The following is a 27,074-nucleotide window of genomic DNA, read 5'->3' on the forward strand; positions in this document are numbered from 1 at the left end:
CTCAAAGGATATAAAGAGCTTGAGCTTTCTCTGATTAGCATTTGCTCTTTTACAAAGTAAAAGCTTTACGACGTTGATATAGCCTTTTAAAGCGGCATAAGCGAGAGCTGTCCGGCCCTTGCGATCGGTTAAATCAATGTTAAGCGGAGAGGCCGACTTAGAAGCACAGGAGTGTTGTGAGGCTAACTTAGGTAGTAGAATTGTGAAAATGAGGTATTCTTTTGTTTTCCTTTTATTTGATTTCACATTAGAATTTGATTGATCTTTAAGTTAGATTTCAGGGAAAAGAATTTATTATGTCTTCCGATAGTTAGAGTCCCCCTACGGTTCCTATGTGAGTCTCATCAGTATTCCATATGTACTTACTGCAAAGTAATGTCTCCAAAGGGGAGGCCATATGCATGTAACATCGAGAGGAATTTCCACAACAGATATGTATTAGTCGTGAACATACGGTAGAGGAGCGACGCATTTGAACCAGGCACTTAGTAAAAGTCTATACACTAACGAGCTAGCCGCTTGACTAATTAATATCGTTTGAAACGGGAGCTTAACACTTTATTAGACAAACTTGCAGATTTTGCAAGAGAGAAGCTTATGGACAGCGCCAGACAGATGTAAAAAAGTATATAGAAGAGTAAGGATGAGAGATATACTAATGCTAACTATTGGCTGTCGGTAACAGGTCCATATCAAAATTCAATATAGGTAACTAACAGGCGAGATTCAAGACATCTTCTTTGACAACTATTAAGAACTATGCGCAGTTCAAGGGGTACTTGCTATATATATAGCAGACTCGAACTATTTGAGAGGAAATGTATATGTAAATTATCTATTAACTGCACATGATAAACATTAAAAAGGCGTTGTAATAGGACGTGATAAGTATCTAAATATAATTAATGAAGAAATCCAACTCACATTATGAAACAAAATTTGGGTTTATTAATCTTGCTCTTTTTTTTTTGTTTATAGATAAACTTTTATAGCTTTAAGCTGAGGAAGCCGTCTTCAGTTGTCGCTCTAAAAAAAGAACATTTCTGTTTCCGAAAATTTCGTCATTATGCAAAGGAGAATAGAAAGTTATCGCGCCTCAGCGTGCATATAGTTGTTTAATGCCAAGAATCAACTCGTCAGGTGCCAACAGTACACATATTCAGATACAAAAAGCTCCCACTGCCTCAAAAGTAGCCATTCCAGAAGAATATAAGATGTATATGAAACTTTGCATATACCTCAGCTTCCAAATTGGTTATACATCTATCGACAAGAACTAGTCGGGCAATCAATAAACAATTGTTTAAGAGTGTTAGTCTTTCCTTCAGCTTGATCCGCATACTCCCAGCGAGTTGCACAAATTGAGCTTAAAAACACTCACTGGAAATAATGCGAAACTCGCATCGCATATCAATTTCCGGCGGGGATTCTTTCAAAGTCCCGGTTGGTCGCGGAAGGATGCCGGCTGCAACAAGATGGGGGCCAACAAGAAAATAGATTAATCCTGTTTTTTATGTGAAATTGTCTCAGGCTTCTCAACTCCTCAGTGATCCTTTACCAGGAAGTTGAAATGAAACTTCCAGGGCCTGTTGTGAGCTCGGTCATTTTGTGTTCCAAAAAACCAGCACAAGGGTGGATTGGACCATGGGTTCGTTGCCAAGCCGGGATTTGAGCCCGAAAACCCTATCACGGATATGCTTCGTTCAGGCAGGAATCCATCACAAACACTCGCGGCGCTTGAGGCATTTTGATTTTCAAGTTAGATACTGCAGCTGGCATACGGAGTACGCTTACTTGGCCTTGCTTGTCTCTCTTTAGCGAATCCGGGTACCCGGAAACTGCTCCCACGGGAAGACACGCCCTAATGAGAACAGAGATAATAAGTCGAGCTCGTAAACACCCCCGCCCAGTTGGCCTCAACCCTTGCTATTGACGCAAATGTGTTGATAATGGAATGTGTTGGTTTCCGCAGACAGCACCGTAAGCGCCCGGGGACTATTCCCCTTGTCTTGCCAGCTTTGCATTGGCCATTGGCCCCCAACTTTGACATGCGAGGTTGTGATTCGCGGGCATAGCATGGGGGACGTGGTTCACGGAGGTAACACACCCCAGCCAGAATGGAGTGTTTGCGGAAATGATAGGACGTACAAGAAGAGGGAACAAACATTTCCTTGTACACGCCCAGAGAAGGGTGAACGGCTGGACCGTCGTTTCTTTTTCCCTATTTTCTTTTTTTCTCGTTTGATACGGGGTGGGTGTTCAGCGCTCGACATCAGGTGTGAACGGATGAGATAATACATGTAGGTTGTTAATGCGCGGTTTCAGCTCCCTGACCAAACAAAACGAGAGAGGTTGGGCAGCTGAAAACCCTACTTGTACATGCTCCTCCAAGAGGGCGCACAGCAGCATGATGCTGATAGCACCACCCACTCTGAGATCTGAGATCATCTCTCCTCCTTCCCCTCCTCTTACTTGGTAGATGACTGTTGGTTGAACGTTCCGTGTAACTCGCACTGCTACTTTAGGGAAAACAATCCACTGGGAGAATCTAGATTCGACGACAACCGTGGCACAGAATGGGGAACATATATGTGATATATCATTTCCCCCCGAGATGGTCTCCAGAGGGGGGCAGCCACACAATGTTACGACATCCGTGCTCGCATGTACGATGCTCTCATATGATGCTATGGCGTCTGCCTCCTTGCGTCCACCTCCTTGCGTCCACCTCATGCACCTGTGTTTGTTTCTATGTTGGTTGGACTGGATAGAGAGAATCATAGAGGTAGCCGTCATGGAGAGATGCTTGCCACTTGGAAGCGAATTCTCATTAATCTAAGAGGCCATCGGTGACTTCTGCATGTACGGTTCGCACATAAAAAGCTTCCCAAAGCCCCGTTTCCTCCTACCGGAGTAGACTTTATCTCCGATACTCTCACAGGTCGAGCCCCAGAGAAGGATTCGCAACGAATACCAATTTGATCCAGATAAGATCTCGCCGAATCTTGTGGTAAGGATACGATACGAAGCACCAACCCATGATGCTGTAGCATTGCTAATGGAGTCTTCGTCGTGATTCATCAGCTTACTCCCTCGAATCGTTGCCCATGATGTGCGATTGGGAGGAATTCCTTTTCACCTGCAATCACTCCCAAGTCCGGCTCAAGTCTTACTGCCACTTCGCGCGCAACGATCCCAACCATGGGTGCCTGGGAGTCAAGGTGCTCCGCAGCTCATGGCGACAGGCAGTTCCGTGTGATGAGTGCCTTGTCAAGGGCTCTCCCGTGGGCGTATCGCATCGGGGTGTTCAGTGATGAGTGAACGATATTGCGCCGTGGATTCGGATAACAGGGATCGGGACGGGCGACGGGGACCGCAAGCTGGGGGGGCTTGGTTATGGGCCTGAGGGAGTGCACATAAACCTGTTTTTTCGAGGCATGCTTGTCGAAGCATGGTTGGATGCAAAGGATTTGCGGCTGATGGCGGGTCTTGATTCTGGATGGAAAAAGAAAAGAAACGGCCAGGTTCATGAGAGAGCATGGAGAGAGAGGGGCGTCGGACATCATTGTTGGTTGCCAAGTTACTTGACTCGTACACGGTGCTGAGGTGGACTCTGAATGACACGCTAAATTGAAGACGACGTCCCAAGAGCATGTAGGCCTTTCCTTGTCGTTCCCCGAGCCAGTAGAGCAGCCAGTACATATTGCTTTTGATGCAAGGAGGCATCTCTGCGAGTTACACGGGGGGTGTAACACATTTGGATGGGCGGCTTTACTTCCGTCGCTTGAAAGCAATATATCCTCGCTTGGTCAGTCTACGGAACTGCAGTCTGGGCAGCCCGATGCAAATTTATGCATGTGTTACCTCATTCGACGAGTCGTTTCGCCGCGGGGGGGTATGATGCTGGTGTATCTCATCTCATTGACGGGGAGGGCGTACATACACTGACGCTCGTGCTGTTTACAGTTGGAAGCATGTACATATTTAAGAAGGTGTGGACGTGTGTATTCTTCTTCTCTCTATGAGAGGTTGGAGATGAGATACGGGCGTGTCGGTTTAATGAGCAGTGTACATATGAATCCCAGAAGTGTGCTGTACCCGTACCCGACCACCCCCACGACGCCCGTGGTCTCTTACTGTCTGTGATGTAAATTGCTCTCACTGCATGCCATACTATGGCTGAATGCGGACACTATAAGCGGCGGTGTTTCATTCGGTGCATCGTAACTTATTGCATTGCTGCGGTAGGCGGGAGTTTACCAAAAACTGGCGACCCCGAGTAGTGGAGATGCTCACTGGGAGGGGATCCCGAGATTGTTACGGTACTGACGTCTACCAATGGAGCAGTGGGTGCTAAACAGCAAAGGGCTTTGGTACTTGCAGCAGGGGATTGTACTTTGAGAAAATGATGAGAATATTCTGCTATAATCATGGCGCATGCCAAAGCATTCAGCTCAGTATGTGACGGTGTGCGCTGTGCCAAGCGCCCACGCCTCGCTTCTATATCCACAGGTCCAATTCGATGTGCTTATAAGTTGGTGGCACCTTCGACAACTCCCACTACGTTGTATCGCTTGGAAAAGAACGTCACCCAGTCCTCCAGAGTCCCCTTTTCCTTGTCGCTGAGGTCTTGCCACTCCGGTACGACATCTTCGGGCTTGGTAGATGTCTTCCCCAGTGCTCTGGAGGCATCCTTTCCAACGAAGACTGGTTTATGCTGTCAATTTCTGTACATGTATATGAGGCAGTATTATGATGGATGCGGTAAGGAAGAGACAAGATACGTACCGTGGTATGAGCCTCCAGGCTGGTACGCCTTGTTGCCTGTCACATCATAGACTTTGCCCTTTGAGACTATGTGTAAGCTGCATGTGAAAACTTGGAGTTAGAGGCGTAATATTATGAACATACCTTGATTGCAACGTAGGTCTTTGCTCCATCAACACCTGTTGTAGAACCGGGTTAGCCGAGAGCGCATGTGATGATGAGAAAGGCTGTGCTGCAGATGGAGAATTCGGCGACAATTTAGAAGTCATAAACCGTCATAAAGCTTCGATAAGGATGAAGCCATAGGCATACGACTCTAAAAGTAACATTCCGCACGTTGCCATCGTGACATTGCCGTGAATGCGGCACAGCTTCAGTAGATAGCGGCCGAGGATGTGGTGGGTGCCAAACATTCAACTTACCGTTGGCAGCAGCCAGAGCCTCGAGAGAGATGGGATCGCTCTTGGGAGGGTCCAGTTGGACGGGGACTTTGGGCTCGAATTTTCCAGACATTTTTTCTGCTGAGAATCACAGGGTTGAGGTGAAGGATAGAAACTTCAAGAGTTTATCGCTATGATATTGGATATTGATCTTCGGGATTCTGCCCTCCAACCCCACCTTCCTCGGCACGGGGAAGCGCGAGCGCACGGACCAGCTGCTCTCAAGATTCGCTCTATCAAATGCCGTCATGGGGAAATATTTCCAGCTTTAAGCTTCGAGCCTCAGGCTTCAAGCTACAACAACTCGACCATTACAGCTATTCCTTTGCATGCGCTGACATTGAAGCAATGTCGATATCGGCAGTCGCCTCGCTAAGGCCGGTTCGAGGCCAATGTCTCCGCCATGCCACCACCGGCCTGCTCTCTGTCCAGGTCAAATCGCCCGCTGCCACTGTCCACCTGCGGGCTGTTGTGGCCCTGCGACCCCAGCAAAAACGACATCAATCGACCTCTCCAGCGCCTCAAGACAAAGAATCAGCACAGGGGAAGCCTCAGATCACGTTTCGTCAGTTCGCGGGGCGTGCGCTCGGAGTCAGTCTGCGGAACCTCGTGGTTGCACTGAGTCCTCGAGGCATCCGGCAGTCATATCGCGAGAACCCCGGTGTAACCACGCTGAATGTTCTTCTGTATGTTTCTTATTACCAAGATGCAAAACTATGCTGTTCTAACACTTTTCAGCCTGTTGTTTACTTTCGTCTTCTCTGCGGTTGCGATTCGAGCGTACATCAACACTTTCTACAACTCGCAGTTTAGCAGGTATCCGGAACCAGTCGCAAACACTCTACGCCGTGCCATCTACTACACCAACATCAAACCAGATCCCGAGCTTGCATTGAGATATTACAAGAAGGCAATGGAGCAATGTGCCGAGGTTGGCCTGGACCCTTTCTCCGACGAAGTGTTGGGCATCAGAATCCAGGTAGCGTTCTGGCTTGAGAAGATCAACAGCCACAAGGCGGCCATTGACGTTCTCGAATCTGTCCTTGGGGACTGCCGGAAATGGATTGATGTCATGGAGCAATCTGTCAAGGACGGCAAGGTGGATAATCAAGGGCACTATGTTGGCGACGCACAAAAGACTACTGTAGTGGATGCAGCTTCTGATGAGAAAACCGGCCAAGCAGAAGACGCCACCACCCCCCCAGAGCCAAGTGAAACCCTGTGGCGCAAGCGAGAAAGATTGCTTTCCAAGGCCATTTCGACAAGCGTTAAACTTGGTGAATTATACTCAGATGAGCATGTGCTCAACCCGGACAAGTCCCGTGAGCATCTGGTCTGGGCGGTCGAAACCTCCCTCAAGGAATTCCGCAGACGAAAAATCGATGGGCCCAAGCCCGGAGAAGAGAAGTGGCTCAGCCCTGAAGAACTCGGCGGATCAATGGAATCACTTGGTCGAGACTATGAGCGCCGCGATCAGTTTCAGCTTGCTATCCCCCTATTCTTCCAGGCTCTCCGCTTATGCGAAACCCCATGCCACCGAGCGGTCATTATGAACAACTTGGCGGCGGCATTTGCTCAGCAGCCCCTATACGCCACGGGTTCAATGGAGCCATCTGAAGGGTTGAAAGAGCTGCTTGATCCCTCCATGCCCACGACTCGCAAGGAATGTCTCGAGGCGGGCCTTAACTGGGCGCAGAACGCATATGTTCATGCCAAGGACGTCAAGGGCGATGATCGCACGCCGGAATGCGATGAGGCCTGTGCTGTTGCGCTTTGCAACTGGGGCGACATCGCAGCCATGCTAGGCAAGACGGAGCTGGCGAGGAAAAAGTACGAGCAGTGCATTGAGATGAGCGGCAAGATGGAGTTTCCTGAGGGAGTGAAGCAGGCTCAGCAGGGTCTTGCAAGATTAACGTCTACGCCCTCAGTGAAAGTATGAGGTGGATTCTTGTGATTTGTAGACGGCGTGGAGAGAATAGTCTTGGGAAGACGAGATAGCCATTGCTGTTTTCCAAGAGGGATGAATGTATGAATTACTGTATCACTACTACACTCTACCTTAGATATGTAATGATCCTTGGTGTGACTACGCAGCAAAATAAGAATGTGTTGCAAAGTCAATTCAGGGATCTTCTTTTGTGGATTGGTGTTGAAACAGCTCATTGTTTGTCTGTTGTTAGTTCTGCTGTTTCTAACCCCAGCACTGTGGAGTGGCTGCCTGAAAGGATCGCGTAATGGCTTCGCGGTTGTGAAATCGTTTAATTTGACGGGAAGGCTGCCTAAATCCTGTGCAACAGTGAACATGATTATAAAAATAGATGAATATGTACTCGGTAAGTTAAACCTGGTGTCAATTTCGGAATACACAAAACATCAACTCACTTGGCCTCATCAAGCTAAACAGATCAAGGCAGCTTTCATGTCAAATCTACCACAGAAACCACTTCAACTCTCTCAACCATGATTGCCTTATCAAGCAACACCGCAAACATGTGGATCTTCTACCGCTTCTTCTTCCAAAAACTCGACCCTCTCATCATGCTCTGGAGCGGCTACGTCAATCTCCGCAACGGCACCTTCTCATCCTCCCTCTTCTTCAACAACTCGTCAACACAACACCGCGATGCCTTTGTTCTCGAGCAAATGTTTGCCCTCATGACCACTGTGGCAGCCATGACGACGATGCTGCTGCACTACACGGACGACATCAAGGTGTGGCGCATGATTCAGGTGGTGCTTTTGGTTTGGAATTTTATGTGCTTGAACGATACGACTTTTGCGGTGCGCTTGGCGGGGCCGTTGGAACGGGTTTCGAAGGGGGTTGATTGTGTTTACTGTGTCGAGGTGTGTACGGTTTTGATAATTGTACGGCTTTGCTTTTTGATGGGGGTTGGGATTTGGAGGCCGAAGATTAGGAATGGAGTTCTTTATCAGAGGTAGAGGTGGTGACGAGAATCTTTGGTGGTAACAGCTATAGACTAGGAGGATGTCATTAATAGTAACATGAGTGAACGAATGAAACAACTGAGAAAGCAAATGAAAACACTAAAGGCACTAGGTTCAACTGCAAGCAAGCAAGCCGTGTGTGACTGATCTCTGAAATTGAGATGAAGATGGAGAGAGAATCACCAAGCCGAGGGGACTACCTAGATATAATAGAATCACATAACACTCCTAATACATCACGTACTAATCAGCAAAAAACAATTGCGCATACCGAATTGGACGTTTATTGTTGTAACATTATCCTACAGCACGAGGAATGAGTCTTCCCAAATGCCCATTAGGCCAGCGTGGCCTACTCTGTGTGTTCACGTAAATGATGAAATGATAACCCTAACCTCTGCGTCCTAGCCCCTTATAAATGATCGGCGTATATACAAAGGAGCAGGACCAAAGCGGATCGAACGTAAGATGAAAAAAAGCAAGTCATTGTACCTCAACGCCAAACACATCCCTACAAACGCCATCATGTCTCCAGGTTTCTTCGTGACATCAGTTGTCTCCTACTCGTGTCATGGAGTTTTCACTGAATCAAGAACCTGCGGGTACTACACATAACCCTATGCTAGGTCGAAGAGCACATCTAGTGGTCATAACCTGCACCACGTTGCCAAGGGCTAGAGAGAAGAATTATTCGTTAGCTAAGGTCGGTGAGGTTTATGTGCGAAAAATTGCAATGTTGCTTACCTAGCGTTGTGTTGCGACCGATGTCCGCTTGCTGGACTGGCCGTGTTTGCTGTCCTTTGCTGTGACAGGGAGACGGCAGAGGCGATCGGATTCGGCGAACTCTCTCGCAGAGGGCTCGGGCCTCGCTGAGCAGGGTAAAGAGGAATGGCGGCGGCCTGGCCTTGACCATTGGGATAGAACGAGTTTTGCGAGTTTGTGGCAGAGACGCTGTAAGAGCCAGAAGCCTCGTTGTGCTTTCGAACGTCGCCAGAGGACATGGACTCGTTGTCCTCCAGATCAAAGCCAGACTTGTAGCCAACCTTGTCACCTCGAGCTGTGGCAGCCAGGGCGTCAAGCTCGGTGGTTGCGTTGAGCTGCGACTGCGACTTCATGAAGGAAGCGCGGTCGTCAGACATGAATTGGTATCGCGCATCCGGGTTCTTGCGAATCAGAGAGAATGTGGTGGAGACAATGACCATGATGAGCAGGATCAAGGAGAAGGCGGCGTTTAGAATGAAGAGGACAACGCCGACGACACCGATGACCAGCAAGGGGGTATCCAACACATTGGTGAAGATGAAGAGGAAGATGGCGTTGAGGAAATTGATCACACCGATGGCAATATTGAAGGAATTGGTACTCTTATCCATCCAGGGACGAAGAACGGAGCCTGCGATAAGAAAGCCGACCTCGATGATAATGAGAGCGATGGCTTGAGTGACGCCGCTGCGCTGAGCCAGCGCAATGAACATGGACTTGATGAGGGTGTAGAAGAGAACCGGGATGATAAAGTAGTAGGCTGAGGCACGGAACTGGACGTAAAGGAATCCCCACTTGTTGAGAGCCTGCGGGTCTGAGAACAAGATGTACGCGGGATTGCGATGCATGGAGATTGAGCGGCGGGCAATGCGGATGACCTTGCTGGCGCCCCAGGCGAGGGTGAAGAGCGGGCCGAAGAAGAAGAACACGGCGAGGATAACTTCGGCGGCCGAGTCTCGCTGAGTGAACTCCCACAGACAAAGGATAGTCATCTGGGGGAAGCCAATCAAACAGACGCGGAAGAGGATACCCTTGAGGACCGTGATCCATCCGTTTCGGAATTCAATGAATCGGTCGTTCTTCATGATGCCTCGTCCAGCAAGAATCTCGAGGAAGCCCTTGAAAATAGCTACAGCACCAGCGACGATGAGGGCGAAGATCCAGAAGAAGACTAGACCAGTCATGAACAGGTTGGTGCTCTCGATGCCGGCCTTGAAAGCGACACGCTGGATGCCAAAGACGACGTAGCTTCCGGAACCAGTCATGACGTTGCCGCGCTTCAGAAGCTGGAGGGCAGGTTTAGGCATAATGGCCGCGCCGCGCTTGAGGACGCTGAGACCGGCCTGTGCGGCCTGAAGGCCTCGCTTTTCCAGCTGAACAGAGACGGTAGTGAGAGAATCGAAGATGGTGGAGGGTGTACCACCAGTGGCGCGCTGGTACCAGGTAAAGATGGTCTGCATAAAGCCCACACGGATGATGCCCATGGACCATTGGAAATCTTGGGTCCAGGCTTGTACGATGGGCGGGAGGCGGACGCCAGTGAGACCGATGATGGCCTGGGACTGGAAGTATCCGAATAGCGAGAGAGAATTGGCAGCAACGTGGGCGGCGGTGTTGGAATGGCCCAGACCGTTGATGATGGCAGATGAGACGAGGGCCAGGCCGGCGATAACAGCAGTGGCCCACTTAACACCAACGAGGTTAACGGTTTTTCCATTGGAAATGTCGGCCTCGACACACGCAACACTCTCGCCAGTGCCTGTTAAGTTGACGCGAACCTTGACGGTGGCATCCAAGTCGGGGATCTGGTAGGCGATGCCGGGAATGCGAGAAGAGGCGGATGAGCTGACGGGCAAATTAAAGCCAAAGGCGATTTTGCCAGACACCATGGGGCAGAGACCTGTGAGACCAATGTCGCAAGGGTCGACGGTCTGCCTGAGAAAGGTGTAGCCGTACGCAGATGCCTCAATGTCGAATGAGACCTTGCCCTGGACCGAAGAGGTGGCCACCATGTTGATACTAGCCGAGTTGTTGGCGGGCGTGTAGACGACATTGAACAGACTGGCCTGCAGGGTTGAATCTTGCTGGCAGAGGTTGAGCGAGTTGGACAAGAGCATCTTTTCCGCGTCGGCCGGCGACAGCAGTGAAGCCGTCATGGCCAGCAAGGCCAGCGGCGCTCTAAAGAACGACCGCATGTTTGATAGTGGTTAGTGACGCCTTTTTTTTCGTTCCTTCTATCTGCTCGAAATGCAGGCGACGATAATTTCGCGAGTCGCTGATGAATCAAGGGCTATTCGGGGTCGTCCTGCAAAGTTGATGACGAGGGGAAAACTGAATGGAGCGGAATACGAGGTCAGCCGTAAGAATGCCGGTGAGCGTGTTTTCCTGCTCTGTCGCTTCCGTCGGCAAATTGAACTTGAGCGCGACCACACTTGAGCGCCCTGGAAGCAGCGCTTTCGACGAGTTGGAGATTTCTTGCGACCACGATAATGATATGCTGAAGGGTGCCGAAGAGTGCAGTTTTCGTGATGCACGGGTCGATGACGAAATGGGCAGATCTGCGGAGCGAGAGAGATTTCCTGCCCTGGTCGTTAAACGAGAAAAAGAAATAAAAAGAAAAACCCGTAGCGAACAGTCGCCGATTACCACCGGAATGGCCAACGGTCAACAGGCGATTGTGTCGGCGCCACGAGGGAAACAAAAGCGAATGGATGGTCCTTGGGGCAGCGAGCGAGTTGCAGGAGAGAAGAGGAAACATGCAATGCAAAGAGGCGTCGACTCTTGATCTTGTGCCCAGCCGTTTCCCGCTTTTTCCTGGAGACAGATCGCAGCGTTTACAGTGGACGGCTCTAGGGAGCGGGGCGCCAATCAGGGCTCTGTGGGCATTACGAGCTTCGGGCTTTACAGGGCATCGAGTTGGGGATAGTAGAACCAGCCACCGTGAGCAGCCCTCTTTTTTTCTCTTGTTCCCTTGGTGAACAGCTTCAAGGGAGGGATTCATTGCTGGAATTTTGCCTACAATACTATGTATCACTGCTACTGCTGCCACTACAGGTTCCAAACTACTGCACCCTGCACGGAGCATCCGCGCGCGCAAGATGGGCCGAGCCCAGAATAGAATCAATCCCTCTAGCCAGGCCCCAAACGGATTCCCAATCAAGCGGACACTTCAAACCTTAGCCATTGAAAGCACCAGATGGCACCCACAAAGGACCCATAAACACTTGGATGGAGCTTCGCGGCGTTACTCGTGTCGGGCATGCGGGGTACATGCCCTTGGCGCAGCCTCTCCACGATATCCAAGGTACCGACCCGGCGCATCTCAAGTCTCCTCCCCACTGTCGATGGGCCGTGGAATCCGCCCGGGTAGGGCAACCTAAGAACGAACGAATCCGTTGGTTGGTTGCGAGTCGCATGCATTTTTTTTACGAGAAAACTTGAATCCGGGATGCTGTCGAACAAACGTCATCGGGGTGGGCAGATCAGATCCCCTTGAATGCCTATACGGGTAAGATACATGCTGTTCCAAATTACCTGTTTGGCTATCCATCACCACATTACTTTCGTATTGTTGCAGTGGACTCCCAGCGTGGACACAATACTCGTATAGACGAGGCCAGGATCCCCAAAAAGAATTCAAGTCAAGTCCATCTGATGCTCCTCTGGCTGGCACCCTAACAAAAAAAGCTAGTCACGTCCCGTCCCTTTCACAACAGCCATCTGACACACGCAACCACTTCGATGCATGCGCTCTCTCATTCCAGTGAAAATCGTCGGAATGCTGGTCCCCCTTTTGTACCTCAAACCCGGAACAATAAAAAAACATATTACAGCACCAAAGAATCCCTTTGTCTAAGTTGCCCAGCCCATCTATTTTCGCTTGCTTTCCAATGCCCATCACATGCCTGCTCCCTTCTGTATTCAGTGCCCTGGCAGCCTCATCGCTTGTCGTGGCGCAGCAAAAAGTCAATGATGAGACTACCTAGGCGCCCCCAAATCTTCATTATATACCTAACCGGAATGGAAAAAAAAAAAAAAGGAAACTCTTCATCTCTGCTGTGTTTCTTTCCAGCTGCTCAGCCTCGCCGATTTCCACTTCACTCTCAGAAGCACGTTCCCGCCCCCCTCCTTGCCAGCAAACAATGATCTTTTCTCCGCCTATCGATGATCATAGCGTCACATGCACCTGAAACAGGACAGCGTAGAAACGGTCGTGAGCCATCCGATGCTCGTGAAACAAACAATGGACAATCGTGCTCATGTGTTGTGCCATTTGATTGCTTGTCGTATGATGCCATATTCATCAACTGCCTACCCTGCACCGATATAAAAAATCACAAATGACTTGAAAACAAAGATGTCCCATATGATAATACCAGACACTGGCGATATTCTGTATAATACACAGTATCATTGAGGGAGAAAAAGCAATGCTCAATTCTTAAAACAAACGCTCGATTGCTTCATATTTGCCATACACAGTGCTATGCCTGATCCCGCGTAAATACACCCAAATCTATCTACAAGTTACCCAGTCATTCCATCCCAAGACAAACAAATACAAAACCAAGCCGCCAATACAGTTAACAGAAAAAAGAAACAAAAACTCCAAACTGTATCTTCAAAGAACATCCCACTGCATGTTCCACGGCTGAGTCCCTTGCTTAAGACTGATGCCGTGCTTGTAATTGCTAATCAGCTCTTCCTGATCCACGCCGCAATGCTTCTGCCCATCCCGTCCTTGGAACCAACCCAGGCCGTACGTCTTGTACTCCCCAAGCTTCTGCCGCACCTGCGTCGCAGTGAACTTTTCCGTGCCGACAAAGTCGTAGAGCATCTTGCTCTGGTGGATATACGCCAGCACCGAGGCAATGGTGTTGGGCTGACGCGGTAAAAAGGCATGTCGTCGGCGGAAGAAGACGACGAAAGCAACGGTAATCATGTAGAGCAGGATTATGAGCGACGTGGCAACGGATACGTAAAAGGACTTGACCGTCTCCGTCCCAGAGTTGATTTCCCAAGTCTTATTCCCGTCGTTGTAGACCAGCAAAAAGTCATGTCCGTCAACCGTCGCCAGACCAGCCACGAGAACAGTCAAGAACTCGGCCATTACACTGCCAAAGCCGACGAAAAACACGAGCAAATGGCCATTCACGAGCGCGCGCATCGGCATGTAGCCAAACGGAAGCGCCGTGTAATCCAGGAGCAGCGTCTTGGCAGGCGCATGCCGCTTGGAGAGGATATAGTAGGGCTCCATCATGCGAACTGCCGTCTCCATGCCGCCCCAGGCCATCTTCAAGAGAACAACAAGCACGGTGATGACCCAGGGCGCCTTGTCCGAGACGATGGTGGCGGGCGTAAACAAAAACACTGGGATAAAGCCCGTAAAGAGGCAAAGCCCGACAATCATGGAGATGATGCCCACCGAGCGAAGCATGACGGGATGTGGGTTTGTAGGGAGGTCGTGATCATTGGACTTTTCCTTCTCCTTGGAAGTCACGTACGAATCATCGGGCGCGAGGGACGAATTGCGGAGCACGTAGCGGTTGTACTTGAGTCGGTTATGGATGTCGCCATGGGAAGCGGTATCCATGTCCTTGAAGTCCATGAGAATGTGGCTCACCACGGCCATAGATGCGAGACCAGCGATTCCCCGGACATCGGACATGAGGCCGGACTTGCGCGACTGCAAAAGATACAACAGGATGCAGCCCAGCACGGCAATCACGCCGAGGGTCGACGTCAAGAGCCGCGACCAAACAGAGGTGAAGCTGAGCGTCTTGTATCCATCCGGGTTAGCCATTCGCTCGGATCGGGATGGGCTGAGCACGACAGCAGCGGCAGCAAACGTCGGCACCAGCGATACGGCCAAGATGGTTGCGATGGACGACACGGCCACAGCGAAGTGACCCTTCCTCAGAGCCCGAAACGGCCGGAAAAAGTTGAAGCTGGTCGCGTAGTCAATGTTGATGGAGTCCGAGGCCACCGCACCCTCCTCCTTGGAAAGCTGATAGAACGCTTCCAGACGCCGCACCTCAAAGTCGGTAAACTGCCACAAGACTCCAAAGATGACGGCCAGCAGCGTGGGCGCAAACTTGATGACGAAGAAGATACCCGGGTTCACCTGATCAGGGGATGTGAACTTGACCATCCCACCTTTCTTATACTTTTGGAACAACACCTCCTGCATGGCGGCTAGGCCCGCCGCGATGAGAACTAAGGAGGTGAGGTATGGCCATCGCATGGAGAAGGGCTTCCAGTTGGGTTGTGGATAGAAAGTCTGCGTCGCCTTCTCCTTGATTGAGCTTGCGTACGTCGACTGTCGCATGGTAATGTTGTGTCCCTCCATGTTGCTCAAATCAGCTCCCACCGGCTCTTCCATGATGACCTCGATGACCTCGCCGCGGCGGTTGGCCTCGTCCTGACCTATATGACGCAGCGTCTCGGAACGACTCAGCTGCTTTCCCTGATTCCGCCGTGAGAATGATCGCGAAAGGCTGCGCTGGACAGCCGGGGCCGAGAAAAGTTCGCCGCTGTGTACCTGAGAGTCCGCGTGGAAACCCTGACCTATACCTCCCGTCAAATGTCCCCTGGCCTCCTCCTCTTGCAGTTTCTTGATGAAGGCGTGGTCGTGCGAGCCAAGCGGCCCGAGTGTTGCTGTGAAATCGAATGCCGGCACGGCGTCATACTCCTCGTCTTGTTCGTGTATAGCCTCATAACCACCCCGCGATTTCGACGTACCCATGGGCGCCGCAGCCTTGAGCAGAGATAAATCATATGGTTCCTCCTCCCTGATGCTCTCAGGAACGGTCTGCTGCACCGAAGAGTAGCTCGATTGCCGGTGTCCCCTGGACAGACCCCGTGTTGGAGCATATCCCCCACCACCGGCACCGGAGTAGGAAAACGAACCAGACCACGAAGACGCTGGCGAGTAGCTCCGGGGCAAGTCTCCTCCGTACGCAGTCGACGGCACGGAACTTCGACGGTCATATTCCGAGTCCATCGACACTATGGATTCACGGCCCCGCAGCGGATGAGAGGCATCGTCGTGGCCGTACGGGCTGTTCTCGCCGGCGTCTGAGAGGCCGGAAACTTTATGCGCAAGATGCTGGTCTGGAGAGGGCCCCGCCCACGGGTCTCTGAAGGGCTCTCGGCCTTGATGGTTATTATGAGCCATGGCGTTGCGAGAGAGTCATGGCAAACGGGATGGAAGTGAGGACTGGAGAAGGAGGTCACTGATAAGAGCTGTGACGTTCGCTTGTTTGTTTGTGTGCCCGTTTGTTTGGTCAATACGGTGAATGACGGCAATTGGTGTTGCTGTGGTGCTTGCAGCTACGAAAACCTGGAAAGGAGGCTGCAGCTGATGGCTGGGGCTGTTGGCTGGGGTGGGTTGCAGCGATAAACGATTGGAAGCGTCGGATGGAGAGCGAAAGCGAATGGGAAAGGGAAAGGGAAGAAGAACAAGACAAGAGACGGAACGAGGGAAGAGAAGAGAAAAAGAAAGTGTGGAAGAGTGAACTACTGAGGTAAGGCAGCTTAGTAGCTAAATCGAGTCGGCATATGGAGGATCATCAAAGTCCGCCATCGCCAAGTCGTGGAAGTTGTCAAACTGGGCAAGGGTGGGGATCAAGTTGGAATCAAACGGCTGGAGCCAAAGGATGAATAAAACTCACATAAACTACCTACAGTACTAGCAGAAACCCTGTAGGGCTGCGAGGTTGCGTTGCGTTGCCTCACCTTTGCTGGTCATCTGTCCCGGACTACTCGTAACCCGGTTAGCAGCAGACGGCAAACAAGACGCAGCATCCACTAGCAGACCAGAAGCTCAGCTCAGCTCTCCTGCACGATCCCACTTGGCCCGCCCCCAAACACTCGCCTTGGGGAGCGTCTATTGCGCCTGATGGCTCCAAACCTGAACCTCTCAAACTAATAGCCTGCTGCAGGCCCCTGGCGCTGTGCGGCATTCGCAGCCTGTGATTGGGCGTTTGCTTAAGCGGTGGTCGGCATTTTCGTTCTCCATGCCACTACAGAAACCTAATGCAGCGAGCACCCGACAGACAGACACACCACACACCATCTCTGCATTGTGATTTGACTTGAGCCTCACGGCGGCCTCCTTGTCCCTCTTGGGGCGGAGGCCATTTCAAGGGGGCGGCAAGCCGGCTTCCCGTTGTGCTTTGTTTGCCATTTGTACGCGCGGATCGCAAAACGGTGAGATTATAGTGCGTGATGCGACGATGGGTGATTGTCAGTATGAGTATGGACACTTTGGAGGCAAAATGAACAGCGTTCTTTATATATAACTTGGTCACGTAAGCGCCCAAAACGGATGACAGCAAAACCGAGACCGAGAAAAATTTCGAGCACCCATAAGTTGAATCATACGCCTACAAACGGAGTAGGTGCTATATTTACATTTCCCTAATAGCTGCTACTGTATCTGTATTTCCCTAATAACTACTGCTATATCTATATTTCTCTAGTAACTGCTACAATCCATATGTTTATCATAAAATTCAGGTGTTGTTGCAGGCGTGTTGGTGTTTGAGGGTCGTTTGCGTGGCGTGTGTACGCCGTTGGCCTTCTCCATGACACGTTCTGCTGGCACCCACGCCGGATCGTTGTCCTTGAGAACTTGGGCCACGTCCGTCCGGACGATGCCTGAGAGGTGGTCCTCTCTCATCCATGGATGTTTCGCTGCGAGTCCCTCGAACCTTGGCTGACGTTCCCCTTACAAAAGCACTACTCAGTGCGTTGATTAGGTGCTCATATTACTGAATGTATGTATGCACTTATTCATTTTGCTTTAAATTAGAATCCTGTATCAGGACCGCTGATTCAGCATCATCTGAGAGGAGACGGATGTCTCTGATCCGCAACTCTTTATCCTATTAATGTGCGACAAACACCCTTTGCTGAGTGAGCTAAAATGTCTAGGTTCAAGTTCCCATAACAAGTGACAAGTCCGTGTCGTAATCTTTCTTCCCATATTGCCGAGAACTCCCAATTCAATTCAATGCCGCGCCATGTTCCCCCGAACCAAATATCGGTGCTAATTCCGAAATATATAAACAACATAAAAAAGGAAATGAAGCTGTTCATGCAACATGCCAAAAGAACCTAAATAAGAAAAGCAGACGAAAAAGGCGGTTTGATGGATTATTACAACATCAATAATGCTGACGCAGCAAAGGCCACGACGCCGGCCCAACTCAAAAACACACCTCTTGCACCGCCCGAAGCACCGCTCGCTTGAACCTTGCCGCAGCACGTGTTGTTGTACGTGACGTTATTCAGTCTCGCAGCCGCCTCGAATACCGACCCTGCCGGCGTGCCGTAGTTATAATAGTCCACGTTGAGGACGTTGGGCGCGCGGCCCCAGTCGCTACGGCAGTTGTTGGCGGCCAGACCTACGCTGCCGTAACCCTCAGCTGCGTTGGTCTCGTTGAGCAGCGAGACGGCCGGCACGAGCAGCTCGAGGCTGAAGACGTTGAACTCGGCGTTGAGGTTGTGGTTCATCAGGTACAGTCGGTCCTCCGCCGCCTCGGTGGACAGATCTGGAGGGCGCTGAACGGTGCAGGGAAACGTGCGGTCCACGGGGTCAAAGGGCGTCTCCCACATCTGCGAGAACTCGTCCATCAGCCAGGGGTAGGCGGTCTGGTTTGCCTTGTAGTCGAGGAACATGACAACTCGGTTGCCGTGGATGATCATGTTCTCTAGCGTGGGCCAGTCCGACAGGCTCATGGGGAAGACGGTGGGCACAAAGGTGTACTTGAGGATGCCCGTCTGCTCGATATACGGCACGTAGATGGACGGGTCCGAATAGTTGCCATTCTCCAGCAGCACGGTGACGACGTCGTACGGATGGGCGTCCACCCATTCTGCTACCTGGCTCAGCCAGTCGGTGATGGGGCCGGCATCGAGGAGATCACACGTCGTATGGCAAAAGTGCGGCACCGAGCTGTTGGCCGGGAACTGCATTTGGGCCTGCAAGAAACGCACGCCATCATCCAGCTGCGTCTTGACGGGCAGCTCCTGGTTCGACCCCGAGTTGCCCGGCCGCACAAAGGGCGAGTTGTGGCAGCCGACCTGGGTGATGTTGCTGAACTTGCGCTTGCATAGCTCGACGTGGTTGTTGCAGGGCTGCGTGTTTGTCGGCTCCGGGGGTGCTGAGGCCGTCGCCGTGAGGTTGGCGGCCGTGGTCATCGAGCCGGTCGGGAAGCTGACGGTGACGGAACCGGAGCTGGTCACGGAGCTGGACCCCGAGTGGGTTCTGGAGCTGGCCGCGCCTGTGAGGGTGATCTTGGAGCGATATGTCGTATAGGCGCCCGTGGGTATGGGGTCGCCGCCCACACGCTGCGTCTTGGTGCCCTGGTAAAAGGAAAGTCCTGACGTATCTGAGTACGATACCTTTTGCGCACCAGCGGCCTCTAACAGCAGCGCCAGTGCGCCGAGGGCGGCGTAGGGGACTCTCATCCTGTGAGAATGAGTTGGTGTTGAGGTTGAGCCTGTGTACGGATGCTCAAGCTTGCTTTGTCCGACCTCTTCCAACTGCGCAGCCCAAACTTGATACGTTATCTTATCGACAAATTAAAGATTCAATCTCGACAATGATGTCGACAAATAAGCCACAAAAGGGATATTTCCGATGTCCGACAATGGATGCGCAGCGGTATGGAATCACCGGCTGCAAGGACCGGAAGCCGTGCCGAGGGGCGCTTCCGCCACGGGGCAATGACAGCTTCGGGCTCGTACTCGTGTGTCGAGAAAAAAAAAACGGCGATCGGCGGACAGCTCAGAGCTCATCCACTTTTGGAGCTCGTCGTCGTCATCAATTGAACCTGAGCAGATAAGTCGAGATACAGCCCCCAAAATGTTGCGTGTCACAGCCACTCTCCACTCTGGACTGCGGAATAGCAAAACCTAGCCGCCCAGTCGGGGATGCTGCTTCGTATTGAGAGACAAGGCCGCAAGACAAGTTTGAAAGTTGAGGTCAGAAAAGCCCGGGATAAACGGAGCAGCAGCTAGGGGGAATGGGAAGAAGAAGAGAAGAGAGAGAGAGAGAGAGAGAGAGATAGCAAGATAGGTAAGGAGAGAAAAAAAGAAAACGAAACAAAAGGTGGTGGAGTTGATGGGCCGTGAAACCAAGATATGAGCTCCCCAGCGTTTCCACCTTTTCGCTTCTTGTTTCGATCTCCCCGTTTCTTTGGCGAGCTCTCCTTTCTCGTCCTGTAAAAAAAGAGCCAGAAAGGGACCAACGCACGGGAGTTTTTAACAAGCTGGAAGGTTTTGCCTGAAGATCTGCGTTATGGACCCTGGGTTGATCGCCTGGAACAAATCATGTCATCCAGGCGGCGCGCATCTCATACAAGTACAAACCAACGCCAATAGTAATCCATGAAGCTCCAGATGTAAAGCTCTCGTAGGCGCTCCTGGCTTCTGATTCCAGAGCCTGTCATTACCAATTACAATGCGGGCGGCTTTTTTTCCCTGGCGCTTCCTGTAACAATTGGACGGGGGGTTGCGGTCAGGCACTGCCATTTCGCGTCTCCTTTGGCCCCGGGACCCTTGTTCACATGTCTCAGCCCCAAGACCCCCAAGAGATTTTTTAACGGGCCAAGAAAAGCGCAAGCGAAGGAGGCGACTAAAACCTCAGATTGGCCAAGCCCGCAAGCTCCGTTATCTTGCGCACGCTGAGAAACATACATGTAACTTTTCTTCTTCTTTCTCTCTCGCTCTCCCTTGTCAAAGTTCTCTAAATGCCGATCCGCATTTTGTGTCCCAGGCAGAGACAGAAGCGCCAAAGTCTCTCTCATTTCGCAGGCTAGCCGTGGGTCAGGCGTCTATCGTTTTGTGGGCATGAGCTCGCCGTATGATCTCATCACACGGAGGTTTTGAATTCACGATTTATTTCCCTTGCAGCGAGAGTTGAGCTTGAGCACAAAATACAACCCTTCTTTCTGGGCACGCTGCCAAAAGAGAGTTTCTGACGGCATGTCGGGTTGCATGATGCATGATGCTGGATGTATTTGATGTGGATGGACCGAATCATGAGGCGAAGCAGAGACAGAGACTTGGCGGGGACTTTGCACCCTTCTTTCGGCACTCTCGCTCCGATCTGCCGGGTGGCGGACTGCAATACGTATGTATGTACCGGGCCTGTATAGCTGAGGTTATACTCGTATAAACACCGAGTTATGGACGAGTTCTCGTACGTGTAACATTGACAGTCTGGTGTAAGTGAATCTCCATGTAATACAGGTAGCACCCCAACCTCCCATCGTAGCCCCTCGTACAGATACACGTATCCTTAGAACTACTCTTTGCTTCACAACCCATCGTCAACTCATCTCATCTCCAAGACACTCCCAAGGGGCAGAGCGGCCCAACAGACCCAGCGGGCCCAAGCTCGCATCGCCCTCCATCCCTGTCCCTCTTCATGTCTGTCAATCTCTCGCCCAGTCGTCCGCACCGCTTCAGGGCCTCGTGGGGGCAGCTAGCCGCTAGGAACAGCGCCTCGTGGGTGGATCGGGTGAGCTGCGAGCCCCCTGTAACTTGTAAGTGCCAAGTGCCAGCGGAACCGATGCGCCAGGGGGGGAAGGGTTGCACAAACAGGTATCGTACACAGGTTGCGTCGCCCGCCCTGGTCACCGGTACCCGCAGTGCCCCTCGCATTCCGGTGTGGTCCCTGGTACTCCATACCTCTGGATCGGATGCCATGCATGACTTTTTTTGGACGGCATTGAATGTTTTGGGCGCCGTTCCCAATTCTGAGCCATCTGATCTTTTTTCTTTTTTCTCTTTTTGTCTCTCTTTCGTTTCTTTGGTTTGTCATGTTCATTTCGTTTCTTGTTTTTCCCTATTATTCATTTGTTTCTTTTGTCGTTTTTTTTTTTCACTGTCTCTGTTTCTGTTTTCCGTTTTCGTCTTCTTTCCTAAACCCTTTCCGCCAACTCTCTCCCCCTGCCCAAGAGGCAGCCTCTCTCCATCCTCCTCATCCAATTCTCCCTTCAAAACCATTCGCTGTTTGGAATTCACATTTCACCTCAAAAATCATGGCCGCCGGTGTACGGACATACACAGCTATCCTTGCTGGCATTTGCTACTTCGTCACGATTCCCTTTCTCATCCTCGTCCTCATCGGCAACACCCACAAGAACGCCATCCTCGACGACATCTACTTCTTCAAGCTCGACGTCTCCCACATCATCCCCATCTCCGTCGAAAACTCAAACCTGCTCAATTCCGTGGCCCGGAGCCTCGGTCTTCATGACTTTTATCAGGTTGGCGTGTGGAGTTACTGCGAGGGCTACAACGATGAGTGAGTGCCTTTTCCAACCTCAACTTTGATCATGATGATCGATGACGAAATCATACTGACCTTGATGCTCTCAGAGGCGTAACTTTCTGCTCCCCGCCTAAATCCTTCTTCTGGTTCGATCCTGTCTCGGTCCTCGTTGGTGAACTCCTCGCCGGCGCCCGAATTGCTCTGCCGTCCGAAGTCACCACCATCCTCACCCTCCTCCGCATCGGATCTCAGGTCATGTACGCCTTCTTCATGTCCGGCATCGTCCTCAACTTCGTCCTCCTCCTCATCACACCATTGGTCCTCAAGTCCCGCTGGTTCAGCCTCTGCACCTCTCTCATTGGCGCCGTGGCCGGCATTGTCCTCACCGTAGCGGCCATCATAGCCACCGTCATTAGCGTGGCCGCCAAGATTGCTCTGACGGCGCAGGACCAGCTGAACATCCAGTGTGATATCGGCGGCAAGATGTTTGCCTTCATGTGGATAGCGGCACTGCTGGCAGATTTCGCCTTCTTGTTGCATGCGGCCATGGGATGCTGCTGCGCGCCAGACAAGAAGAACAGGGGTTTCAACTCAGGACCAACCTCGCCAACCGGTTCAGGTATGCAGGAAAAGAATGACGCCTCTTCACTACCCAACTTTGTCCGTCGCAGAAGTCGCATGCCATGAAGAATTAGTTCAACCCAGAAAAGACATGTCGAGTTATGAGTTGTGTTTTTGTTTTCGTTTTGCTTTTTAAACAGTCGGAATGGGATCACGGCGGGAAATGGTAAATCACTCCAGGGATTCACGGATGGGTTTGCAACGCGCAACTGGTTTTGCATTGTCAATGCACCGCGCGATACGGGCTTATAGACACATCTTCTTTCATAAATGTACCGCGCACCACATGTTATCAATGGATATTATGCAGGAGTGGAAATCAAGGAATAGAGGTAAACGGACGTACCAGATACAGATCAATAAGAGAAGCGATCACCGGTCAGAGAAACAAGACTGGGAGAAATAATGACATATATTACCCTCCGTTCGCATGTTGGTACATGTACCATTTGTAGTGTGTCATGATGAGTGAGACGGAGCGCCTTGAAATGTTCTATTCATGTTGTAGTTTCTTGTTTCCACTACGGGTCTCTGATTTTGGTCGTCATCTTGCACCCTCCCAAAAAAGAAAATTGCTCATGTCCATGGAAGCGCCCGTCTACTCCCTTCTCAAGTCTGTTCAAGTCTGTGGCGATGGCTTAAAGGCAAAATAAAGATAATCTACGCACCGCCCAACACGCCCGTCATCAGATCTTCGTCCTCTATATGGGTATCGAAGCCGACACCCGCGTCTGCAATGTCCTTATCCATTCGCTTCTGTTCGCGAACTAGGTGTCGTGCGTAATCCTTCGTGGAGCTCAGCCGTTCGTTCGTCACTCGATACTGTTTCGTCAGTGTCTCAATACTGGCATGACTACGGGCCACCTCTCTTGCAAAGTCCGCCTCCGTCATCAAGTCATGCTCTTCATGAAAGGTCACGTAGCTCTCGCCAGCCGTAAGCCCGACTTGTAGCTTGCCCTTGAGCATGCCAGAATCGATCATATCGCTGACTAGCTGTAGAACTTCGCCGTCGTCCTTGAGAGTCTCGGCTGTCTGAGCGCTCAAAGTAGTCTGTCGGATTTGGGAAATGGAGACTTGGTGGTATATCCGGCGGAGGTTGATAACCTGCCACTTTTGATACGAGACAAGGGCCTCTTCAAGGAGGGTCAGGTTTGAATCCTCTTCCCAAGTTGGTCGCCCCTTCTCAAATTCTTCCTTGAGAGCTGACGCGCCATCCGTCGTGAATAACGTCGCGATATTGTTGTAGGCCTCGCTTAGCCCGTTGTATGTCGACTTTGTTGCGTTGGTGATGTAGGATGGGAAACTGGGAGGCCTTCCCTCTCTTAGCAGCCCGACCAGTAGCCACTTCTTGTACCCGTCCACCATGATTTTGCTCACTCCCTTATCCTTGATCGGATGCCCAATCACTCGCTCTAATGCTACCTGTGCTTTGAGCCAGTCCTTTCTGGATATGTACGCCATGGCTTGGAGGAGGTGATATTCGAGGATGGAAGTGCTCTTGATGGTATCCGTAAGACTGGCTGAGGCTATGTATACATAAGGCTCGACTTCGGTATCGTACAAGTTCTTCGCATTCTCGGGGCGCGCAGGATGTGTATTCCGCGGGAAGAAGAGGATGTCCGCATCAAGAACCTTGAGAGCGGGCTCAATGCAGTTGGTGTCGTAGGCTAGCTTCGCCAGGATCAAGTGCGTCGATGTAAATACGGATCCGCTCGGGTCGATTCGAAGAATGGCATTTGCAAGGAGCTCCACGGCAACTAGTGGCTGTTTCTGTTAGCAACTGCTGGCTGGGGAGAGAGCTGGATATTCCAGCGCTAAAGGTGCACTCTTACTGAAAAGAAGCTGCCGAGATCTTCCAGCAATGAACGAAACAGTGATCCAACATATCGTATCTGTATCGGATCAAACTTTAATAAGAATCGGACAGCCTCATCTAGTAGCAGCGAGCGAGGAGTCGACTCTGGAACGGAGCCGCGGAGGAGGGTATCGATTATCGAGAGGTATCCGATAGAGTTGGTAGAGGGATCGACCAGCTGGGTGGCGTATTAGCATCATAGGCTAAGATAAGTGCGTCAAGAGTGCTACCTACCTGGAGAGCCTCGATCGGATTGCGTTGGATCGCAGTCTGTACGTCGCTGGAGAGTTTTGTTACGGATGCCGCATAGCTCTTGGCGGCGGCATCGTAAGACTTGGTTGACGGGTAAGACGCAGGAGATGGAGAAAAGTCTAGAAAGATTCGCTTGACTTCGTCCATGGTTGATGAGCTTCACGGACTCAGTGAAGCCGAATCGAGGCAGAGGGAGCCGGGAGGAATAGCAGATCTGGGCTGCTGTGAACTTGGGGTTTTAGGTTCTGACTGTCGCTCGTTTGGTGCTCGTCATGCTCGGAGGAAGCCCGGAGATTATACAGACAGTATGTAGAACTCTCAGATGTCTGGGTCAGATGTGCAATGTAAGAAGTCTAGAGATTAAAATGTTGGATGTAGCTCTGGAGAAGGTGGGCAAACGAGGTCGCTGTATGTCACGAAGCTGCGGCGCGATAGTGGGGGAGGGATTCAAGGTGGCAGCGGGCAGATAACGTCAAGTCCGGGATTTAGCCGTGAGGATGTGACCGGCCTTCCAGCAGCATCGCAACTTCGACTGTATTGCTATAGACACTTGCATTCAACTACCTGATTTATAAGATGATGGTACATGTTGTGAGCAGATCTCGAGGAACCAAATGTACCAAAAGTGAATGTATTTGATTCATTTCGCTACCTATATTCATATGTCCTCCATTAATGGCTTAGTGGCAGCTCCAAGTACGGGCTGTTTAGAGTGAAGCAATACCCATAGCTTGATCTAGATCGATTATCAGAAAAAGACCATCACCAGTGAAAGCATCGTTCAAGATTCAGTGACGTTGAAAGCGTCGGCTCATTTGACTGCGATATTGTGATATGGACTTGGGACCTGACAAATCTCTCAAGACTCATTTACATCGAAATAAAGTAGAATGACCTCTCGCTGGGACGAAGACCTCGAGGTGGACATATGTTGTCAGGAATATACCTGTTCATCGTCTTCAACTCTTCCAGCAATTCGGAACAGAAAACGCTTATATTCGGCTGCAGCGTCCGCAAAGGCATTGCCAAAGCCATTACGGAAGTATTGCCAGCCTTCTCCATTCGGGCGTCGCAAAGCCATCACCACAAGGTAGACAAAGGGTTCGACGCAAATGCCGAGGATATAAAACATGAAGGCAACGAGAAGTGTATATAAGAATCCTTCTAGTCCATCCACAATAACGTGTCTGAGAAATTTTGGCGAGGATCAGTATATATATGACGCCGAATCAGAAGAAAGAGATGCACACTTACGACAGATCCAAATCCATTGTTATTGAGCTCTCTGGAAGTGGGATATGTTTTTTTTTTTCGGATTCGAGAAGGAAATTGGCAATAATGGGTAGATGATTGTAGCAATGGTAGAAGAGAGTAGCGGTAGTATAAGAGAGTAGAGAGAGTAGCGATACCGGCAAGAGGAAGTATAAAAGCCACCCTGGACGCTGGATAATGGCAAACACTATCTCCCACTGGTAATCATCCGTTATCGCGTATAAGCTTTTGATCCAAAGTATATCGATGATGAGACCAGTCACACCAAATTAAAACAGAGGAGCCGCTATTTCAAGATATGATCAATTATAGGAAAAAGAGTATTGGTGGCAATAAGTGATTGCTTTGGAAACCTGCATCTGGTGGCTTCATAAGGCGAACGACCTGAAAAAGACATGTTCCAGGAAAGCATTGAAGATGGAACCCAACCGTGAATTAGAAGGTGTGTCCCTGGGGAAAGCATTGAAGATGGAAGCCAACCGTGAATTAGAAGGGGTGTCCCCGGTTGGAGCCTCGAGATAAAAAAGACATGTTCTAGGAAAGCATTGAAGATGGATCCCAACCGTGAATTAGGAGGGGTGTCCCCGGTTGGAGCCTCGAGATAAAAAGACATGTTCCAGGAAAGCATTGAAGATGGATCCCAACCGTGAATTAGAAGGGGTGTCTCCGGTTGGAGTTTCGAGATAACATCAAAGATAGGATCCAATCAGGAAATAGATGGGTTAGAAAGAGTCCTCCGTTTGAATCCCTGAGCCAAATCCTCCGTGAAATGGCGCCGCCATGAAATGACATCGCCATGTAAGAGCACAACACCGTCGAACAATTCGTATGTAGTTGAAACGGAGGCTTAGGCTTCATCATGTTGCAGTCC

The 27,074-nt window shown here is 50.8% G+C and overlaps 9 protein-coding genes across 9 annotated transcripts; 3 read left to right on the top strand and 6 right to left on the bottom strand.

Annotated features, from left to right (window-relative positions):
* Window positions 1-4,364: 4,364 nt before the first annotated feature.
* Window positions 4,365-5,350, bottom strand: V8C40DRAFT_233007 (cytochrome b5-like heme/steroid binding domain-containing protein). Its single transcript, XM_083213258.1, has 4 exons — window positions 5,190-5,350; window positions 4,912-4,946; window positions 4,789-4,846; window positions 4,365-4,707 (listed from the first exon to the last, which is right to left on the bottom strand). Exons 1-4 carry the CDS (start codon window positions 5,278-5,280, stop codon window positions 4,529-4,531), a joined length of 363 nt encoding a protein of 120 aa, XP_083077876.1. The 5' UTR covers window positions 5,281-5,350; the 3' UTR covers window positions 4,365-4,528.
* A 109-nt stretch (window positions 5,351-5,459) lies between these two features.
* V8C40DRAFT_233009 (uncharacterized protein) lies at window positions 5,460-7,510 on the top strand. The gene is made up of 2 exons (XM_083213259.1): window positions 5,460-5,893; window positions 5,946-7,510. Exons 1-2 carry the CDS (start codon window positions 5,556-5,558, stop codon window positions 7,144-7,146), a joined length of 1,539 nt encoding a protein of 512 aa, XP_083077877.1. The 5' UTR covers window positions 5,460-5,555; the 3' UTR covers window positions 7,147-7,510.
* A 48-nt stretch (window positions 7,511-7,558) lies between these two features.
* V8C40DRAFT_233010 (uncharacterized protein) lies at window positions 7,559-8,393 on the top strand. Its single transcript, XM_083213260.1, has one exon. It carries the CDS (start codon window positions 7,668-7,670, stop codon window positions 8,145-8,147), a length of 480 nt encoding a protein of 159 aa, XP_083077878.1. The 5' UTR covers window positions 7,559-7,667; the 3' UTR covers window positions 8,148-8,393.
* A 24-nt stretch (window positions 8,394-8,417) lies between these two features.
* On the bottom strand, window positions 8,418-11,745 carry V8C40DRAFT_233011 (transient receptor potential ion channel family protein). The gene is made up of 2 exons (XM_083213261.1): window positions 8,898-11,745; window positions 8,418-8,827 (listed from the first exon to the last, which is right to left on the bottom strand). The coding sequence occupies exons 1-2, from the start codon at window positions 11,108-11,110 to the stop codon at window positions 8,794-8,796; spliced, it is 2,247 nt and encodes a 748-aa protein (XP_083077879.1). The 5' UTR covers window positions 11,111-11,745; the 3' UTR covers window positions 8,418-8,793.
* A 1,608-nt stretch (window positions 11,746-13,353) lies between these two features.
* On the bottom strand, window positions 13,354-16,626 carry V8C40DRAFT_233014 (DUF3433 domain-containing protein). Its single transcript, XM_083213262.1, has one exon. The coding sequence runs from the start codon at window positions 16,090-16,092 to the stop codon at window positions 13,537-13,539; it is 2,556 nt and encodes an 851-aa protein (XP_083077880.1). The 5' UTR covers window positions 16,093-16,626; the 3' UTR covers window positions 13,354-13,536.
* Window positions 16,627-17,688: 1,062 nt separating this feature from the next.
* Window positions 17,689-19,989, bottom strand: V8C40DRAFT_233017 (PLC-like phosphodiesterase). The gene has a single exon (XM_083213263.1). It carries the CDS (start codon window positions 19,389-19,391, stop codon window positions 18,078-18,080), a length of 1,314 nt encoding a protein of 437 aa, XP_083077881.1. The 5' UTR covers window positions 19,392-19,989; the 3' UTR covers window positions 17,689-18,077.
* A 1,714-nt stretch (window positions 19,990-21,703) lies between these two features.
* On the top strand, window positions 21,704-23,249 carry V8C40DRAFT_233020 (SUR7/PalI family-domain-containing protein). The gene is made up of 2 exons (XM_083213264.1): window positions 21,704-22,236; window positions 22,311-23,249. Exons 1-2 carry the CDS (start codon window positions 21,749-21,751, stop codon window positions 22,888-22,890), a joined length of 1,068 nt encoding a protein of 355 aa, XP_083077882.1. The 5' UTR covers window positions 21,704-21,748; the 3' UTR covers window positions 22,891-23,249.
* V8C40DRAFT_233022 (uncharacterized protein) lies at window positions 23,219-25,325 on the bottom strand. Its single transcript, XM_083213265.1, has 3 exons — window positions 24,914-25,325; window positions 24,657-24,857; window positions 23,219-24,588 (listed from the first exon to the last, which is right to left on the bottom strand). Exons 1-3 carry the CDS (start codon window positions 25,076-25,078, stop codon window positions 23,485-23,487), a joined length of 1,470 nt encoding a protein of 489 aa, XP_083077883.1. The 5' UTR covers window positions 25,079-25,325; the 3' UTR covers window positions 23,219-23,484.
* Window positions 25,326-25,865: 540 nt separating this feature from the next.
* V8C40DRAFT_261545 (uncharacterized protein) lies at window positions 25,866-26,202 on the bottom strand (the record flags this gene model as incomplete). Its single annotated transcript, XM_083219272.1, has 2 exons — window positions 25,866-26,118; window positions 26,186-26,202. 2 exons carry the CDS (start codon window positions 26,200-26,202, stop codon window positions 25,866-25,868), a joined length of 270 nt encoding a protein of 89 aa, XP_083077884.1.
* Window positions 26,203-27,074: the final 872 nt, after the last annotated feature.

This window comes from Trichoderma camerunense (assembly GCF_050948025.1).
Source record: "Trichoderma camerunense strain CBS 138272 chromosome Unknown V8C40scaffold_2, whole genome shotgun sequence".
NCBI classification, from domain to species: Eukaryota; Fungi; Ascomycota; class Sordariomycetes; order Hypocreales; family Hypocreaceae; genus Trichoderma; species Trichoderma camerunense.

Bases quoted from the DNA above. Each gene is read 5' to 3' on its own strand.
- V8C40DRAFT_233007 (XM_083213258.1), bottom strand. From the start codon at position 5,280: ATGTCTGGAAAATTCGAGCCCAAAGTCCCCGTCCAACTGGACCCTCCC. The intron at 4,947-5,189 runs GTAAGTTGAATG...GTTCTACAACAG, and splicing joins GGCTCTGGCTGCTGCCAACG to GTGTTGATGGAGCAAAGACC. The intron at 4,847-4,911 runs GTATGTTCATAA...ATAGTCTCAAAG, and splicing joins AGACCTACGTTGCAATCAAG to GGCAAAGTCTATGATGTGAC.
- V8C40DRAFT_233009 (XM_083213259.1), top strand. From the start codon at position 5,556: ATGTCGATATCGGCAGTCGCCTCGCTAAGGCCGGTTCGAGGCCAATGT. The intron at 5,894-5,945 runs GTATGTTTCTTA...AACACTTTTCAG, and splicing joins ACCACGCTGAATGTTCTTCT to CCTGTTGTTTACTTTCGTCT.
- V8C40DRAFT_233010 (XM_083213260.1), top strand. From the start codon at position 7,668: ATGATTGCCTTATCAAGCAACACCGCAAACATGTGGATCTTCTACCGC.
- V8C40DRAFT_233011 (XM_083213261.1), bottom strand. From the start codon at position 11,110: ATGCGGTCGTTCTTTAGAGCGCCGCTGGCCTTGCTGGCCATGACGGCT. The intron at 8,828-8,897 runs GTAAGCAACATT...TCTTCTCTCTAG, and splicing joins CGGTCGCAACACAACGCTAG to CCCTTGGCAACGTGGTGCAG.
- V8C40DRAFT_233014 (XM_083213262.1), bottom strand. From the start codon at position 16,092: ATGGCTCATAATAACCATCAAGGCCGAGAGCCCTTCAGAGACCCGTGG.
- V8C40DRAFT_233017 (XM_083213263.1), bottom strand. From the start codon at position 19,391: ATGAGAGTCCCCTACGCCGCCCTCGGCGCACTGGCGCTGCTGTTAGAG.
- V8C40DRAFT_233020 (XM_083213264.1), top strand. From the start codon at position 21,749: ATGTTCATTTCGTTTCTTGTTTTTCCCTATTATTCATTTGTTTCTTTT. The intron at 22,237-22,310 runs GTGAGTGCCTTT...TGATGCTCTCAG, and splicing joins TGCGAGGGCTACAACGATGA to AGGCGTAACTTTCTGCTCCC.
- V8C40DRAFT_233022 (XM_083213265.1), bottom strand. From the start codon at position 25,078: ATGGACGAAGTCAAGCGAATCTTTCTAGACTTTTCTCCATCTCCTGCG. The intron at 24,858-24,913 runs GTAGGTAGCACT...TACGCCACCCAG, and splicing joins ATCCGATCGAGGCTCTCCAG to CTGGTCGATCCCTCTACCAA. The intron at 24,589-24,656 runs GTAAGAGTGCAC...TAACAGAAACAG, and splicing joins ATCTCGGCAGCTTCTTTTCA to CCACTAGTTGCCGTGGAGCT.